Raw genomic sequence first — 20,118 nt, 5'->3', positions numbered from 1 at the left:
ACGTTTATTTATAAAACACCCAGTAGTTTGCAGAATGGTAAAAAACAGTAAATTGTTATTTTGATTTAACAATGTTTACATTAATAATTTGACTTATATTTGACAGTTGACAGTTATATTGTACCTACTTGTTAGTTTTAGTTTTAATAAATTTTGTTGGTTAGTTACATAAATAAATTAAGTAAAAATGAAAAAATGACTTGTTATTTGAGGAAGGTGGAAAAACCATATGTATAACATGGGAGTAAAGTGCCTTTTCCCCCCTTGAATGATTACTGCCCTCCGCTACGCGTCGGGCAGTAAACTTCATTCTCGGGAGGAAAAGTAGCACTTTCCTCCCTTGTTATACAAATAGCTATTCCTTACTATACATAAGGAATAGTATATTGTACAGCAGGGAGAAATATGTCATTTTCTCATGTGTTGTATACTGTACTTTTTCTATGGATGCGGTTGTGTCATGACGTCATGAGTTTAAACTTCAAAATTGAATAATTTAGGTGCTTTTACGTATATTATATACAAAATTGAAATAAAATACATATACATGTAGTTATTTAATATTCTTAAAATTTATATATTTACCTTATTTATTTAAAATTCTAATTGACAGTTATTTTCGAACAGTTTTGAAAGGTAATTCCTGGTAAGTTTTGCTCCAACACATTTTATTTGACAATATTAACTTGTGCTTGTATTGCGCATGTTACCATGGAAACGGCGATCATATATCGTCGCCTTAGTACTATAACTTAATAACTCCAAAATTGATGTTTTTGAGATAACTAGTTCACAAGATGTATTTTATTTGCCTCCATTTTGTGTAAAAACTTAATAGCTCGCTCCAAACGGGTTAAGTATTTATTTATGATTGACGAAAGTTGATAAAACTCAAATGCCCCTAACATTCAGTGCTAAAAGTTGACAAAGATAAGTTATCAAGCTATTATTTAATCGAAATAATCGTGAATACGACATACACTGAATGCTATAACTAGATAACTCGAGTTATCTAGTTGTAGCACATGTTTTTCTGAAACCATTGAGCTTACCACATAATTGCTATCTGTTTATTCGGTTCATTTTAATGCAAGAATTCGAGAATTGTTAGCAGATCTGGTAACCCCCATGGCAGGGGGCTAATTTTCAACAAAATAATGTATAAAATATTAGTTGTGTTAAAAAGTTCACTTATATGCAACTTGACACAACATGCGACATTACCAAATGTTAACATTATGGTAATGCTAAAAGTTGATAACTTTAATTTTTCATGGTTTTTTCCATATTGGAAAACAAATTTGCACCGTATTCCCAAATAGATCAGTTGCCAAAAAGTTAAGGAACAGTATTTGAGAGCCGCAGAGTGAATTCCGTATTTTACCAACATCATGGTAGCAGCACAAATATCTTTAAAATCTTTAAACTCGTTTATCTCAAAACTACTAATTTCGTGTTATCAAGTTATAGTATTAAGACGACGATATGGAAAACCGTACGAGAACCCGTGAGAAAAAATATTTCCCACTGCAATGGCCGACTTTTCTCACTGCATAAGAAATTGTTCGTTTTGAATGTATGTAAGTAGTGAGAGAAGTTGCACATTGTATAACATCCATAGAAAAATATTTTTTCCTTACAGCAGATTCAGAACAAATGTATTATAAGTACTGTCAAAAATACGCAAATACGTCAAATTTGACAATTCAATATTTTTGTTTCTATAGTTACAAAACATGTACTTGGTGGCATCAAGAATATTTGAGTCAGAATATGTCTATTTGAAAATTTTAACATATTTATTTTAATATAATTTAAATGTTAGATTTTCGAAAAAATAGTATGTATACCTTGCAGGAAAAGCAACATTCCCGGACTCTGTATTCCCTTGTCTCGGCTTGCGCCTCGACAGCAATCTTTACATCGTCCGGGAATGTTAAGCTTTTCCTACTAGGTACACAATGTACTATTAACCGAGTTATTAAGCCTTAAAAATGGCCATTTTCTCTCGTTTTTTAACTTTTAAATCGCGTATAACTCGACAACAATCAATTTTAGAGAAAAATACAACCGACTTTTTTTGCTTATAATGACCCAAAGAGTCTAAAAAAATTATACCTACGAAGTGAAAAAATTGATTTTTTGAATTTGTTTTAAAAAATTATTTAAACAATTTTCCGACCGCGCCACTTCCCGCCACCCTGTGGATTTGTTATAAGGACCTGTTTTTGAGTAGGTTTGTACAAAAATACGAATCGGAATAATTTACCTCACGGGGACGATGACATAGTCTGGTCTAATATGTTTCAACGGTTAACAGGCATCCCTTGAACGCACTTAAACTAAAATTCCTAGAATTCCGATGCAACGGCGATCGGATTCTCAAGAAAAGAGCAGTAAAGAGTGCCCAGATGTGCAAATGTGTGTGTTTGGAATTAGGGCGTAGAATATAATTATTAGGGATAATAGGATAAATTTATTTAAGTTTTGAGATAATAATACGTTTATTTAATTCAATTTTTTACAATGATTTGTTTACTTACAAAATAAACGTAAAAAAGTCTTAAAAGGATAAACGTGCTTGTTGACTTATCTATCTAATGTTTACAGATTAATACCTAGTTACAGTTTTTTGACAAATCATTTTTTTAGAGATTCTAACTATGTTGGACCGCAGACGTTCGGATACAATTAGCGTCTCTTTGCAAAGACAATGACGTCGACTTTGCAAAGTAACAAGACACTTACTCAACACACACACTACACATTACATCTGAGTTAGTGATAAGTTATCCAATTACGTGGCTAAAGGTTCTAGTTCTAAATCAAGGCCAGAATCAGAGAAAAAAAACATGTTATTTTCTAGTATAATTTAAATTTATTAAATTGTTACACAGATCCCATTTTTCTTTAGTCCAAGTAGTAAATAATTTTATATGTTCATAATAACATAATCTAAATCTTTCTACTTAACGGTGCAAGGTGTTTAAAAAATAAATTTCATGTATCTATATCATATACAAATCGTCTCCACTCTTGTTTATTCTTAGCCCTTCGCTTCGCTTCAGTCCAAGTTGTGTTCTCAATGCTGTTTCTTATTCTATCGCGTCTTGTAATTCCTTTTACTTTTCTTGGGTACTTCATGGCCATTGAGTTTATTCTACTTTTCGATGATTGTGTTAGCACCCAGCTGTCATTACCATAGGTAAGGATTGGCCTGAAGATCGTTTTATATACCTCTATCATTGTCCTCATCTTGCTGCTTACTCCTTTTTTCCAATGAATGCTCTGTTTAAGCTGTAGTAGATTCTGAACGGCATGGTTATCCTTTCGTTGACTTCTTCTTCTGATCTTCCTCCATTTTATATTTTCACACCCAGGTATTTATATGTTGTTACTTGTTATAATTTCTGGTTATTTATCTCTATATTTACTTGTTTATCCTCATTTCCCATGACCATTATCTTTGTTTTCTCCATGTTTATTTTCATATTTCTTTCTTTAATAATATATAAAAAAACAATTTTTATATAAATAAAAATTTGTGATATTTTTAAAGTTAATGCTGACGGTAAAATATTGCAAAACCTATAAATTTGTAAAGAACCCTTTAAAATAACATGAAAATCTCTCATAGACATATGTAAGTAGGTAGCATGTGGGGCAAGTTTCATCCCTTCCCGAGGGTGAAAATTATACGTTCAAAATAAGGCCGGAAATGGATAAACTACGTAATTTTAAGCAATTTTTGTTCTATAGCATTTTTTCACTAAGTTAAAACGTGTCGAGTTTTTGAGAGTAAATATGTTCATTAAAAAAAAAACACATTTTTATACGGTTTCTTGCAAATAACTCAAAAAGTAAGTAATTTTATAAAAAAAAACACTCCTAGCAAAAATGTTCATGTCTGTTCATGTAAAACAATTGCTGGACTATGAATAATGTTAAATGCATTCAGTGGGTGCGTCATCGACGCATTTTTCTTTCTTTTCTCTGACATCTTCTTAAAAATTGCCAAGCTACAATAACATCTTTTTCGCTTGAAGACATTTCAAATACTGATTGATATTCGGAAGTTCCAAAATTGGCACGCTCCTGTATTCTACATAATGATAAAATGTGTTATGGGACGTTATCTCTGTTGAGTATAAACAGATGTACGCTATTATGAACTGTGCAACATTTTACGTATGAATTTTATTGTATGTGTTGCATTTGGTCTGAGAGCTTCCTTAGAGTTCTGATCACAACTACAGGCCGAGGACTGTATAATGCCCAGCTTAGCAAGGTGCGATGGAAATCGCCCATGATTTGTTTTAAGTCGAAAAACACTTGCCGAAAAGAATTTTGAAGTAGGGTAGTTGAAAATATATAGAGGTGGGGATGGTAGGGTAGGATGTATTTTAAAGTAGGTATTTTGTGAGTTTTCTACAGTATTTTCCCACTGTCGTTCCCATTTTAATCTTATTTTATTTTTTATCAAATGAAAGACGTCTGGTAATGTATAAATATTACAAAGAACTCCGTTAAGTACTGCTTCCTTAGCCAAACTATCAGCTTTTTCATTACCTAGTATACCTGTATGACCTTTGACCCATACAAATGTTATATTTAAATCTGCTATCAAATTTTTTAAATTGCATAATATAGGACATTTCATTCTTTCAAATTTTATGCTTTTTATTGACTCCAATGCAGACTTAGAATCAGTTAGTATTACTCCATCTCGTAAATTATTTGATGTTAACCAAGTAATGCCCTTCCAAATTGCTATAAGTTCAGCAGTATATATGCTACATATTGATGGTAATTTAAACATAAATGATTGTTTTGTATTTTGGATAAAAACTCCACAACCAACTCCGTGTTTTGTTTTTGATCCATCTGTATATATAAATGGCTTATTGACTAATCCACCTAATATGGATTTTAGAAGGGTGTGATTTATATGATGGTATTCTGTATAATTGGGTATTATGACTCTGTGTGGTTTTATTAGTGATCTATAGGGTATGGTATACATAAACAATGTTTTATTTTTACCAAAGGAAATGTGATCAGCATTGGTCTCAACGAAAGCTTCTGCCAGTGGAGGAGAATTCTTTATTTTCCAAAAGCGGTTTGTTAAATCTTCTTTTGCAATATCACTTAATTTGTTGATCATGTTTGACTCTAAGGATTTTAGTTTTAAAAGATATTTTTGTGATAATAGCTGCCGACGCAAATCCAAAGGCAATTCATTACATTCTGCCAGTATTGCTTTCACCGGTGATGATATCATTCCACCTATGCAAGTTCTAAGACATTTATATTGAACTCTGTTTATTTTGTTTAGATTGGTGTTACAAGCAGATCCGTATAAACAACATCCATAGTCAATGATAGACCGCACATAGGCTCTATAAAACAATAAAGCTATACCAGTAGCTGCGCCCCAACTTCGATTTGTTACACATCTAAGCAAATTATAGCCTTTCTCACATTTGTTTATTAAGTGACGTATGTGACTCGACCATAGTAACTTGGTGTCAACAATGATACCTAAATACTTAAACTCTTTAACTACCGACAAGGTACGCCCACACAGAGTTAATCTCTCTGGTGCACGTAGTCTATGCCTGGTAAAAAACATAATAGAGCATTTTTCTGTTGAAAGGGTCATACCAGTTTCTTCTGTCCATGTACTTACCTTATGCATAATATTATCAAGAGCCTCAGTGCATGCTTCATAACTATTTTGGATGGTGTATATACAGATATCATCTGCATATTGTATGCAATTTACGGAATTATGAAATAGTAAATGAATATTGGCAGAATATATATTAAAGAGTATAGGACTAAGTACGGATCCCTGTGGCAACCCATGATAAACAACCCTTGGACCATGTAACACATTTCTATGGTCTCTAATATAGACATGTCTAGAAAAATATAGTTGCAATATATTTAGAGCAGTGGTTTCGCTAAGACCAATCTTAACCATTTTCTGTTTAAGTATATTTATATTTACAGAGTCGTAAGCCCCTTTTATATCTAGGAATAAACAAGCTAGATACTTGTTGCCAGAAAAGGCAATCTGGATGTCATTTACTAAATGAGTTACTGCATCCAAAGTACCATATCCCCTTCTAAAACCGTATTGAGTATTAGGTAAGATATTGTTATACTCCATGTACCACTCCAGTCTTGTTTTTATCATTCTTTCGAACGTTTTAGTTATACATGACATTAAAGATATAGGGCGATAAGAGGAAGGCATATTTCTATCTTTAGTAGGTTTTAAAATTAAACAAATGGTAATTTGTTTGAGATGCTCAACATAGTTTGAATTCACCCACCAATCATTGTATATATTTAGTATAAAATTTTTAGCAACTTGGGGAAGATTTTTAATAATGTCATATGTAACATAATCATTACCCGGAGCAGTACATCTAGAGGTCTTAATTGAAGCTTCAAGTTCTGTTATATCAAAAGGTGCATCCATGTAGTGGCTGCCAATTTTCTCGTTCGGACCTTCAAGCATATTTGGCACAAAACTAGGTGCTACAATATCAAAAATTTGGTTTATTAGTTCTTCAGATAGAGGATGTTTTTTAAAAGTTGAGTTTTTGTTCGATATTTTTTTTATAAAACTCCAAATTTTTGATATTGGGGTATTTTTATTTAATTTGTTAATAAAATTTTTCCAGCATAGTTGTTGCTTTTGTTTAAAAAGTAATTTAGCTTTGGCCTGAATATGCTTAAACTTGAGGTAATTTTCATAATTCGTGGTCATTTTATATTCATGGTATGCGTCTTTTCTATCATTAACAATTAAAGTGCATTCATTATCCCACCAAATAGGATTTGGAGGTTTTTTACTGTTACCTGAACGAGATTTCATTGACTTAGAAGCTGCATCATTTATTACTTTCATAAAAAAATCAAAGGAGTTATTATTACTATTATTGTTATAGATTTGTGTTTCAATTAGGTTTTGAAAAAGCGTCCAGTCAGCTGAAGACTCAATCCATTTTCTAGAGGGTGTTTTGTTAGTGGGGATATATTCCCGAGATATAGTAATATGGATAGGGAGATGATCTGAGCCAAGTGTATCATTCAGAGGATTCCATTCAGATAAACTTAAAAGGCTAGGTGAGACAAAGGTAAGATCTATGGCAGAAGGTCTTTCGTTAGGTCTGACTATCTTAGTAGGTCGTCCGTCGTTTAAAATAATTAGGTTAGTTTCTTCTATAGCTTCTACAAGTCGATTTCCTTGTGAGTTATCTATTGTAGAGCCCCAGAGACTGTGATGACAGTTAAAATCACCGCATATAATGACATCACCCTTTAGTTGTGAAAAAAGATTATTCCAGTCAGTCTTAGTTGCTTTTATGTTGGGAGCTTTATAAATGGAGGCTAAGGATATCTTAAGGTCATCGATATATGCTGCACATACTTCTATTTTGGAATTAAAGTTTTTACGAATTGAAATTTCATGATAGCATAGGGAATCTTTAATAAGTATGGCAGTGCCTCCGAATCCATCAGTTCGATCTACATGTAATATATTGTAAGTTGGTAAATGAAATATTTTCTTTTTAGATAACCAAGTTTCGTTAAGCATAATTAAATCAAATTTAACAGCGTGATCGTTTAGAAAATTAATAAGATTAGCTTTGTTTTTAGTAATGGAGTTACAGTTCCATTGCAATATATTTATCATCTACTTAATAACAACTTTCGTCACTATCACTATCATTGTATTGTATCGTATCTAAGATTGTTCTGAGTTCTGTTTGTGTTTCCTGGATAACTAGTGGATCTGGGTTTACCAAATTAAATTTTTTAAGCATATTTTCAAAAATAGAAGGAAGTTTCTGCAGTATCTGTGATTCTAATTTTTCTTTGTATGAATGGAAAGCTTCTCTATGTGGATTAGGAATGATAGGATTTGAAGCGGTATTTTTAAGTTTAAATGAAGGGGGTTTATTAACTGAAAGGGGCGAACTTACTTTGCGCTTTTTCGGCTGTTGGTAATGTGGACGTGGTACCCAATTTTTATTACTCGTGGAGGGGGAATTGTTCGTGTCAATATTACCATTCAGCTCAGGGAAATTGTTTAAATTATTTAAAATATCGAAATTATTATGTGTTACTATTTTAGCGTAAGACGGATTTCTTACAATAACTTCAGCTTCTTTAAATGATACATTTTTTTCAGACATGATCTTTTTAATTTTTAATTGTTCCTGGTATTTCGGGCAAATTTTTGATACGGACTGATGGTCATGCTTTTCACAGTATATGCAGTAAGTGTCAGAAGTGCAATCGGTATCATCATTTTCATCGTGGGTTTGACCACATTTTTTACATTTAGTTGTAGTGCTTTTACAGTATTTGGCTGTGTGGCCATATCGAAGGCACCTGAAACACTGAACTACAGGATATATGTAGGGCTCTACAGCAAATCTCACCAAATCAATTTTAACAAATTTTGGCAAACTATTTCCTAAAAACGTCAAGACGATCATTTGTCTAGGGACAAACTGTGTCTCATTATCAGAATCAACTATCCTACGTTTCATTCTTTTTACATCTACAACTTTATGTTCACTTTCGATATTCTCCATTATATACTTTTCGGACAAAAATGTGTCAATTTGTCTGATAATTGCCTTTTTATGGTTGAAAAAAATAGGTATATACGCGATCAAATTGTTATCTTTTATTAATTTATGTCCTATAATGGCATTAGCAATATTATAAGATTTAAAAATAATTTTTACTTTATTTCTCCCGACTAATTTTATGTCAATAACATGTGTGTTAAAAGTAGTATTTTTAAATAAATAGTGCCCAACTTTAACAGCCGATAAATGACTTTTTTGATCAACCGGTTCAACGATAACATAGTACGGTCCGATGTCTGTCGAAATATATTTGTTGTCTAAATTATATATTTTATTATCAATTTCCATTTCGCCTTGTATATCTTTCTCATCTGGTGGGTCTTTTCCAGACGGGGGAGTACCCCCGTCGGAAGAGTTACTCATTATAATATTAAAAAACTTGTACTTACCTTAACTATGGGTTTATGAAATAACAAACCAAAATAAAATATCTACCTGCCTAAATTCGAGCAAAAAGTAATTAAGCGCGTGTAACAAAACCAACCTTACTGTTCGGAAGACACACTAATACTGAAGGTTTGTTATGTTATACAGGGTATGTACAAAGTAATAACCAATTTTCTATGAAAATCATAACAAGTTCAACGCCCTGTATAAATAAAAATAAGCACAGTTTATTGATGCCAAATTTTTTATTTTATTCTCGAAATTTTTAAAAATGATTGATATTGCTAATTTTCTTTATATCGAATACAGGGTGAGTCAAAACGCAAGTACATTATTTTCTCAGTAATTTTAAATTTTTTCCCTGTATTTTATATCACTATTGAAAAGCACCATTAACGTACTTTAATTTGAATACAGCATTCCCTAGGGATGTGTAAATTTATTAGTTTTCGAGATATTTTCATTTTTCAATGGACCAGTAGCGTAGGTAGCCAGATCACCAGAATTTAATAAACTGGACTGATTTTTTTCGGGTTACGTTAAGAATGCAGTTTATAAAATGCCTCCAACAACAAGGGATGAGATGAAAAATAGAATACAAAGTGTATTTCGAAGTATTAATTTACAAATGCTTCGTAGTGTAAGTAAATCATTCAATGACCGTTTTTAGGCATGCATAAATGTGTTAGGAGGTTATTTTGAACATCTTATGTGATTAAATATTTAAAATATTTTATTAAAAGTAGCTTTTAATTTTTTCAAAAAAGATGTATTTTGTGTTCATATTTTCTTTGTAAAATTTTTTACTGATAAATTATTGTTTGTTTTTTATTTGTTACATTTTTACATTTAGGTGCAAAAGTAGTTTTTAATTGTTTTCACAAAATGTTGTATTTTGTGTTTGTATTTTTTTTTGTAAAATTTGTAACTAATAAATTGTTTTTCTTTTTTATTTGTTACATTTACATACAAAAGTAGTTTTAATTGTTTAAAAAAAAGTTGTACGTTGTGGTTGTGTTTTGGTTTTTGTAAAATTTGTTACTAATAAATTATTTTTCTTTCTTTATTTGCTACATTGTTATATTGATTACCGAATTGATAATAAGTAATCCTAAATTGTCAGTTTTAGACAATTCAGTCATGGCTTACTTAAAATTTTGAAAGATTTAGACCCCCTAATTAATAATTTGCTCTGAAAAATGAAAATATCTCGAAAACTAATAAATTTAGACTTAGAGAATGTTACATAAAAATTAAAGTACAGTAATGGTACTTTTCGATAGTGATATAAAATACAGGGTGTTCCATTTAAAATAACTGAGAAAATAATGTACTTGCGTTTTGACTCACCCTGTATTCAATATAAAGAAAATTAGCATATCAATCGTTTATGAGAATTTTGACAATAAATAAAAAAATATGGCATCAATAATCCATTGATGTTGTGTTTATTTTTATTTATACAGTGATTGTATACGATTGTAAACTTGTTACGATTTTCATACAAAATTGGATATAACTTTGTAAATACCCCGTATAACTTAACAAACCTTTATATTTTTGTAATGGAGAAGTTAAGAATATTTCAAATATAAAATAAAATACAGGGTGTTCCATTAAAAACACATAAGTTTGGCCTGCCACTTATCGAAAACCCTGTAACATTCTAATTAATTTTGCAATGTGAAGCTCAAAGTTAGCTACAATTTTTGTTATTAACTTTTATAGCTATCTATTACTATAGCGGATCTATTGAGCTTTACCCCACTAATCAATCACCTTGTATATGGTTGAACTCGTATTGAAGTGAGGATTCCAATAATAATATAATATACAGAAGAGTCTTCTTTTTCTACGTCTTTTATTTGTGTAAACATGACTCTGTCTGTTTTTTTCAAATTGCCTCCAGTAAGTTGTCGTTTCATCGTTTTCGTGGTCTTCCCACTGATTCCGTCTTCCTATTGGGGAACCGTCCTTCGCCGTCCTTACTGTTCTGTTTGTTGTCATTCGGCTTATGTGGTCGTTCCATGCTACTCTTCGGTCTTTTACCCAGTTATTAATTTTGTTCGCCTTGCATCTCCACCGTATATCTGTACGTCTATCTCTGTCCCATAGTGTATTATCATCGATTTCTCGAAGGGTTTTCATCTGTGCTTTTTCTAGCCTTATTTTTGTCTTTTCTGGGTCAGCTCGTGTTTCTGCCGCATATGTCATTATTGGTCTGATGACTGTTTTGTAAATTTTGCCTTTCCTTTCTTTTCCGACATTTTTATTTCTCCATATTGTTTCATTCAGGCAACCTGCGGCTCTGTTTGCTTAATTCACTTAATCTTCCACTTCTGTTTCGAGTTTTCTGTAGCTAGATAGTGTGATACCTACATAGATATTTAAACTCTAAAGGAGATTATATTTAATAAACCAAAATGGCTAATGATATCAGAAAAGTGGTAAATCTGGCAACATTACAAACATCAAAATTAAAATCTCTATATTGCAGAATGTATAACCTATCCCGGTTTTTGTATAATTCGGACCATTCATTTAAGAGATAATTAAGCATTTCCATACTTTTGATCCACTCTGTATATATTAAGAATTTTTGTACTAGTGCTGCCAAAAAGATGAACTCATAAACCCAATGGTTTAAAATAAAAGTGATGAATATAATAAAATAAATGATCTAGGTGCATCAAACAAATAAATAGATGATCATTGTTTAGAAACTTACCACTTTCATCTCGATTATAGGCTAAAGCATTCGTGTAAGCCATATTTAAATTAACCAACAGAGAAAAAACCATTTGAATTATATAACCAAAAAGCGTATTCACTGGAATAAATATCTAAAAAGAATAATAGTAAATTAGTTATGTAGATATACAGGGTGTTTCATTAATAATTGTCCATATAGTAACTGGAGAAACCTTAGCACAAAATACGAAGATTTAACCTAAAACGCTTACATAAAATGTGGTTCTTTACTGAGTTACAGGGTGTTTTATCTAAAAATTTAAAATATATTTTTGCTCAGCATTTTAAAACCATTTGACGTATCCTTTTCATACTTGGCAGAAAGTGCGACTACTATACACCCTACTAAATTATGATAAACAATCGTTTATAGCTACTACCAGAGACGTACGACAGGGGATAGTGAATGGTTGACCCTTCTCAAATTCTACGCCACTGGAGTAATTACTATTTTAGTGCCATTTTTGGATTCTCCAATACTTTCTACGTGCATAATATACTCTTCATTGGTAACGATAAAGTCATTAGTTTTCGAGATATTTGAAGTGAAATATGAAACGGCACATTTATTTTGATTAATTTACGATATGATTCATATGATTAAAATTTAAAAATTATTTGTACCCAGTACTTTAAAACGATTTGGCGTATCCGTATAATACTTGGCGGAAAGTGTAGATACTGTACACCCTACTAAATTAAGATAAACAAACGTTTCTAGCTACTACCAGGGATACGATAGGGATACTGGCTGGTTGACCCTTCCCAAATTCTACGCCACTGATGAAATTGCTATTTTAGTGTAATTTTTTGATTTTCCAATAGTTGTTATGTAAATAATATACTCTTCATTCGTAAAGATAAAGTTATTCGTTTTTGAGATATTTGAAATTAAAAATGAAGCGATACAATACATTAATCAACATAATTGTGTCGTTTCATTTTTAACTTCAAATATCTCGAAAATTAATGACTTTATCGTTACGAATGAAGGGTATATTATTTTCATAGAAAGTATTGGAGAATCCAAAAATTGAACTAAAATAGCAATTCCGCCAGTGGCGTAGAATTTGGAAAGGGTCAACCATTCACTTTCCCCCGTCGTACGCCTCTGGTTATAGCCAGAAACGTTTGTTTAACATCATTTAGTAGTTTGTACAGTACCTATACTTCCTGCCATGTATGAAACAGATACGTTGAATAGTTTTAAAATTCTGAGCAAAAATAGTTATTAAATTTTTAGATAAAACACCCTGTAACTCAGTAAGGAACCACATTTTATTTAAGTGTTTTATATTAAATCTTCGTATTTTGTGCTCTAGTTACTATATGTACAATTATTAATGAAACACCCTGTATACGACTTATCGATGATATAAGACGACAAGGGGTCTATTATAGACAGACTCTTTTTAACCGCCCCAGTTAACTAAATACAAATTAACATAGATGTTTTTTTATATAGAACTTCTTTGATCCGCTTCGTTTTCCTTCGATCATTCCTTCAATGATCAACTGCAGACAACCATAGTTTCTAAAGCTATGGTCAAATAAGCTACTTTTTAATAGTTTCAATAGGTCAATAGTTTCTTATCTTTATGCATTCTTTCCAACATTTCATTTCATTTGATACTCTCTCGATCCATGGTATTTTCAATAACCGACGGTACAATCATATCACGAAAGAATCTAGACGTGACGTCTTGCCTTTAACGTCCCTCCCTTAACTCCATAATATAATAGTGTAGACATTACGTAGCATTTAAGGTTGATCTGCACCCCCCCCCCCCAAACTACACATTCCAAAAAATTTGAAAAAGAAGAGAATGTATATATGATCACTAGAAGTATTTTGACAAATTTTGAGCAAACTTCATGTTTTCGTTTTCGATAAAACTCAAAAAAACTACTTTTTCCCAAGTATAAAGCGGGAAAACCAAATATACAATTTTGTTAATTTTCTTACAGCATGAAGATATACTCCTAATACTCCTAAGAAAGAATTTTTTGAATGTACAGTTTTGCCACAGTAGGAAAAAATAATATGTTACGGCCTATAATAAAGCTACCGGTAAGAAACCGGACAAAATTTTAATAACCACATATTATGAACATATTAAAAATTCATAAGTATTTCTTAGGAGTATATCTTTATGCTGTAAGAAAATTAACAAAATTGTATGTTTGGTTTACCCGCTTTATACTTGGAAAAAAGTAGTTTTTTTGAGTTTTATTGAAAACGAAAATTGCTCAAAACACTTCAAGTGATCTATACCTTCTCAATTTCCTGAGGGGGGGGGGGGACTACTCTCAATTTCGAGTAGTCAGGACTTGGATCTTTCAATTTAAAGAATGTACTCCTAAATTCTAATTTTAACTTCATCATCAGTATCTCGTCAGCATCCCAAGTAATTAAATCTCTTTCCATGTCCTGAGTTACTATCTGTACTCTGACATTATGCCTATATATAACGTTTGCTGATGATCATAAATTTTGTTTTCTTTATACTTACTTATTTTAAGACCATATTATCACCTATGTATTTTATTGACATTATTTATTAGGAACTGTAACTCTTTCTCATCCTAGACAAGATCAATCGTGTCGTCAGCATATCGGATGTTATTAATAGTTTTACCATTCATCTTTATTTCTGTTACTATATCGTCTAAGGCCTCGTAGAAAATGGATTCAGAATATAAATTGAACAGGAGTGGCGATAGTATGAACCGCTGTCTGACTCCTGTGAGAATTTGAAAATCCTATGTTGTCATATTTCCGAGTTTTATATGAGTTGGCTGATTCCAACACAATTTATTAATAATCCTGATGTGTTTACAATCTAACTCAATTTGTTTAAGTAGATTTATCAGTTTGTCGTGCTTTACGTTATCGAATGCCTTCTCATAATCTATAAAACATACGAAGACATTCCTCATTTGATCGAGATATGTTCATTATCATTGGATTGATATTTTCATTAGAAATATTTGTTGAATTGTCATTAGTTTATCCGCTGGTATACACAAGAATACATAAAATCGTAATAATATTAAGTTAAACCTAAACAAATAAATACTAACCGATAATTTGTTGGAACTTCCACTAAAGTGAAATTTACTATTAGAACAAGCTCCCTGATAATCGTATACTGGTACTTTTACGTAAATTCTATCTTGAACCAAAGAATCCATAATAGTTCCATCTATCTGGCCAAAAAATCGACCAGTATCATCATTATTTTCAGAAATTATTATAAAACCGTTATTATCAAGAACGTAGCAATCGAGCTTGTCACTTGCGCATGTCTTTTTGCAAGAAGAAGATCCTGTGCACTGTAATTAAAAAAAAACATTTAAACTATATGCTCAACAACAAACATCATCAAATATGATAAAACAAACTGTGAACTTTTACATTTTGGCGAATATTTCATCAAGTTATCAACCATTCACTCAATCCCATTCTCAAGTTTTTATTTAGTAAGTTCAGAAGCAAGAATTTGGTTGTACAGTGCAACCTCGATAAGTCGGATTAATCGGGACCTCGGCCGATCCGGGTTATCTTAAATCCGGGTTAGCCGGAGAATATGTTAAAAATTAATAAAATACATATACCTAAATAATAAACAAATACACATTATAATTGCAAAAACATGAAATACATATGCACAGTACATCTAAATTACGTACAGTTGTATACAGTATACAGTATTGTTTATTTCTTGGTAAAAACTCAGTCAGAGTGAAAAATGTTTGTTTTGTCTGATGAAAATCGGTCCGGGTTAGCCGGACTTCCGGGTTATTGGATGCCGACTTAGCGGGGTTCCACTGTAAAACCGTGCTAGCCTGACAGACTAACTGTAGTAATGGTCGGGAAATTCTGTCTTGTCGGATAGTATGTCGGGACTTGTGTAGAGCTCACTCCAACAAGATGATCGGGGAGTTTAGTTGTGTCGGATGGCAAGGTCGGGTCGTATGTAGGACATTTTAGCGGTTTAATACAGTCGAACCCGCTTATTAGAATACCGGTTATAGGAATATCCCAGTTTAAGGAATAGAAATGTGAGGCCCCGAAACGTTTCTACTAGTCACCTTATAGGAATACTTTTGCATGGCATAAGCGGGTTCGACTGTACCTCTGATTTAAAGCATTCGCCCAAAAACTAGTATTTCCAGCTTTCACAGAAGTATTTTTTGATTTAATAAAACTTGTACAATGGTTAAGATAGTTCAACCTTACTTATTTAATGTTATTTATTTAATGCACAACTACTATCACCTAAATGCACTAACTCTTAGACACTTATTTTTGAACTTTATTGAATTTTCTAACTTATACTTAATTCCCCAATTTTTTGAAGTTGATTACGAAGCGAAAATCAACTCTAACTACTGTTGCCACTTGCAGGATATGTTTTATTACTATCATTATTATAATTATTGCCTACCTTGGATGTTATGTTGAAAAAGTGTGAGGCCAAAGTGGAATGCTGGTACTGCAATCCCACAACTGCAGCAGGTGCCCTATGACCTTTATGCTCAACAAAAACAGCATGTGTGGCCGTTATTAAAGGTTTTCCATATGATCCAATATCAAAAGGTACCGAAAAAACAAAGCTTTCTGGCTCTATAGAATGCTGGTCGACAGCTCTCTTGTACCAAGTTTCGTCCATTGCTCTGACGTTATTTTCACTAAAATGTCTGAAAAAGAAGAAATATATTTATACTTATTTTACGGGAATGAAAGGCAAATATCGAGCACTGAGTTTTATTAAATCTTGCCCTAGTATACTTTTCCTAGAGCATCTTCAGGGGCATTTCGTCAAAAAAAGGAAGCTATCCTCGAATGCCATTAACATTTTTGTCTGAATGGTGGCACCTTAACTTAACATATAACAAATACTTAACATACACTAGACGAAGAACAAAAGATAAATTTGATTGCCGGTACTTGGGTACTTCTACATTTTGAAGATGGAGGTACAATGAAGAATCCTTTGTTTAACGGAAGTGTTCCAGTGATCACTTGAACACTTCCATCTTCAAAATATAGAAGTACCCAAGTACCGGCAATCAAATTTATCTGTTTGTGCTTCGTCTAGTGCATGTTAACTATTTGTTATATGTTAAGTTAAGTTGCCACCATTCAGACAAATGTCTGAATTCGAGGATACCTTCTTTTTTTGACGAAATGCCCGTGAAGATGATTTAGGGGCGAAAGTATACTTGGGCAATATTTAATAAAACTCAGTGCTCGATATCTGCCTATTATTTCCGTAAAATTCATATATTCGAGCATTTAACCACTTCCTATATTTATATATTATTTATATATTATCCTATACTTATATTTATATTTAACAATAATCGACATAAAATAATGAATGTTAAATTACTTTTACTTAATATAAGATTCAACCGTCCGCCTATGGTTATTTGTCAAAAAAGTTGACGTTGACGTAAAAACACCAAGATAATTGAAAAACGTTAACTTTTTTACAAATAACCATAGGCGGACGTTTGAATATTTATTAATTAAATACGAAACTACAATAATTTAGTATTTATTTAATTTATTCATTAAAATCAATGTAAACCCAAACAAAATTAGTATGATTGAATTTTAATGATTTTAAATATGAACAATTCACACTGTCTGGAACGTATCGTATCAGACACGTCTTTGTAAAAGCAGGTTTTTCGGTGACTACGCTACGTGCTGGAAACGATTCGTGCATGATAATCTGCCGCGACCTTTATAAGTATAACCGTCAAAAAGATACGGGGGGTGGTAGAGGGAACTTTTGGCTTGTCCTATGTAAAAAAGTCTATTTTCGTGTACGTTAATAAGTAGGTACTTACGGCTCGTTTGTTTTGATATTCGTTAGGTTTGTCCACCGTAGAAGTCCGCTTCTCGTAGCCACAAATGACAGCGTAGATCCAAAAATTTCATAGCCTTGGCTGCAAAATTTTACTATATGTTATTTAAGAAATAAACAATACTTTCAATAAAAAACATTGTTGGCAGTTTATCTAGTCAAATCATCATTATCGGGAAATCGTGAGGAGCTTATTGGAGTTAATGTACAGGGTGAAACAAAAATACAGGTCATAAATTAAACCACATATTCTGGGACTAAAAATAGTTCGATTGAACCTAACTTACCTTAGTACAAAAATGTGCACATAAAAAAAGTTACAGCACTTTGAAGTTACCAAATGAAAATGGAATTTTTTCAATATATCGAAGACTATTAGGGATTTTTTATTGAAAATGGACATGTGACATTCTTATGGCAGGAACATTTAAAAAATAAATTGAAGTAAAATTTGTGCACCCCATAAAAATTTTATGGGGGTTTCGTTCCATTAAACCAACCCCCCACCCCACTCCAGACCTTTGTGCACATTCCAATTAAATTATTATTGTGGTGCCATTAGTTAAACACAATGTTTTTAAAACTTTTTTGTCTACTTTCGAGACCAGGTAATAATAAGAAAATTTACATTTTTCGGGTATATTTTAAACCATATTAAAAAAGAAGCCACATCTCGATAAAAGGTGCCTTCTCGAAAAAATACTAAGAAGCAAAAAGTTTTAAAAACACTGTGTTTAACTAATGGTCCCGCAATAATGGTTTAATTGAAACGCACATAAACATTTGGGGGGTTTAAAGGAGAAAACCTCCATAAAATTTTTATGTAAACATATTGAAAAAGAAGCCGCATCTCGATAAAAAATGGCTTATCGAAAAAATACTAAGAGGAAAAAAAGTTTTAAAAACATTGTGTTTAACTAACGGTAATACAATAATAATTTAATTGGGTATCGTACACAAAAGTTTGGGGAGGTTTAAGGGAACAAAACCCCCATAAAATTTTTATGGGGTGCACAAATTTCCGTTTAATTTTTTTAAGATATTCTTGCCCTAAGAATGCCACTTGTCCATTTTCAATAAAAAAACTCTTATAGTTTTCGATATATTGGAAAAAATCGATTTTCATTTTATAACTTCAAAGGCTTGTAACTTTTTTTATGTGCATATTTGTACTAAGGTAAGTTAGGTTCAATCGAACTAGTGTTTTGGCCCCAGAATATGTGATTTCATTTATGACCTGCATTTTTGTTACACCCTGTATATTTTTTAGCAAAATTTAGAATTATATTGTTGATTTCTTTCTGCATTAAAAATTTACAAAGCAAGTGTTGGAATTGTTACGATGTTTTTATCCTCTGTTGAAGAAAAATGAAGAAAATGTGTATTTTTCATCTTTAGAGGAACATGACAAATGCAATCGGATCATTATTCGTCAAGACATTGCAAGCTATCACACTTCTCTTCTAACAATCGAGTATTTGAGACATCCGTCTTACAGTCCTGATATGGTATCATTTAACTTTTTTGCTAGGAATTCTGGAAATAAATTGCATGGAAGATTTTGGTAGGCCGAAGAACCATTGGTACATTTAGAAACCATGGTTTAGAAATGTCTCAAGCAGAAAGGATAGTGGTTTGAATACACGCAAAAAAGGTGTAGATACATATGTTTTAAAAAGAATGAAGTTAATTTTTTTTTCTTTCAATCTTCTGTGATTCTTCTAACATCTGCTTCTTTTTAAGGTGCCTATCCGTGACGAGTGTTGGCGATGATCATGGCAATCTTTATCTTATTTGCAGCAGTGCGGAAGATTTTGCAAAATCCACGAGATTTTGAGTATTCTCCGATATATCCACATCTCAAATGCTGCCAATTTTATGCACATATCTTCGTTCAAGGTCCACGATTCAACACCATAAAAAAGGACAGAGAAGACGTAACATCTCATCATTCTTACTTGTATACCAAGAGAAAGGTTGTGGCTCTTGAAGAAGACCCTTATCCGATTTAAGTTGGATCTAACTTTTCCGATGCGCGCTCTTATCTAGTGTTTGTTGTAATAAAGTCATTAATACTGACAAACTACAGTTTTTTACTAAAAGGCTCAAAATATATAGTTGTCCCGAAATACACATTATACCAGGCTGCGTTGTTTAATCGATTTGGACGAAAATACTTAAATTCAAGAAATAATTACTGTTGGTAGGGTGCCAAGAATATATTACTCTAAATGTTAGACTCAAAACGTGAGTCGTATTCGTATTTACCGTTATTGGTATGAATAGATTGCGACCGGTGTTTTGTAACCCGAAATTTTAAAACGGAATGTTTGGTAAGCGAATTAAAACATATAGAAAAACCCTTGGGATAGAACGAATATGGTCCAAGAGACATATAACTGTAATATCGACCAACAACG

The 20,118-nt window shown here is 32.1% G+C and overlaps 1 protein-coding gene across 2 annotated transcripts in view; it reads right to left on the bottom strand.

The window, feature by feature from the left end:
• The window catches only part of LOC114325436 (voltage-dependent calcium channel subunit alpha-2/delta-3), a 144,742-nt gene that overhangs the window by 44,848 nt on the left and 79,776 nt on the right, over positions 1-20,118 (bottom strand). For both annotated transcript variants that reach the window (XM_028273509.2, XM_050663520.1), the window contains exons 19-22: positions 17,682-17,780; positions 16,268-16,520; positions 14,901-15,152; positions 11,794-11,908 (exon numbers count right to left, since the gene is read on the bottom strand). In XM_028273509.2, the coding sequence (XP_028129310.1) occupies positions 11,794-11,908; positions 14,901-15,152; positions 16,268-16,520; positions 17,682-17,780 (719 nt within the window). The remainder of the gene's footprint in view (positions 1-11,793; positions 11,909-14,900; positions 15,153-16,267; positions 16,521-17,681; positions 17,781-20,118) is intronic.

This window comes from Diabrotica virgifera, chromosome 10 (assembly GCF_917563875.1).
Source record: "Diabrotica virgifera virgifera chromosome 10, PGI_DIABVI_V3a".
Lineage (NCBI taxonomy): Eukaryota > Metazoa > Arthropoda > Insecta > Coleoptera > Chrysomelidae > Diabrotica > Diabrotica virgifera.
This window is presented reverse-complemented; position numbering and strand designations above follow the sequence as displayed.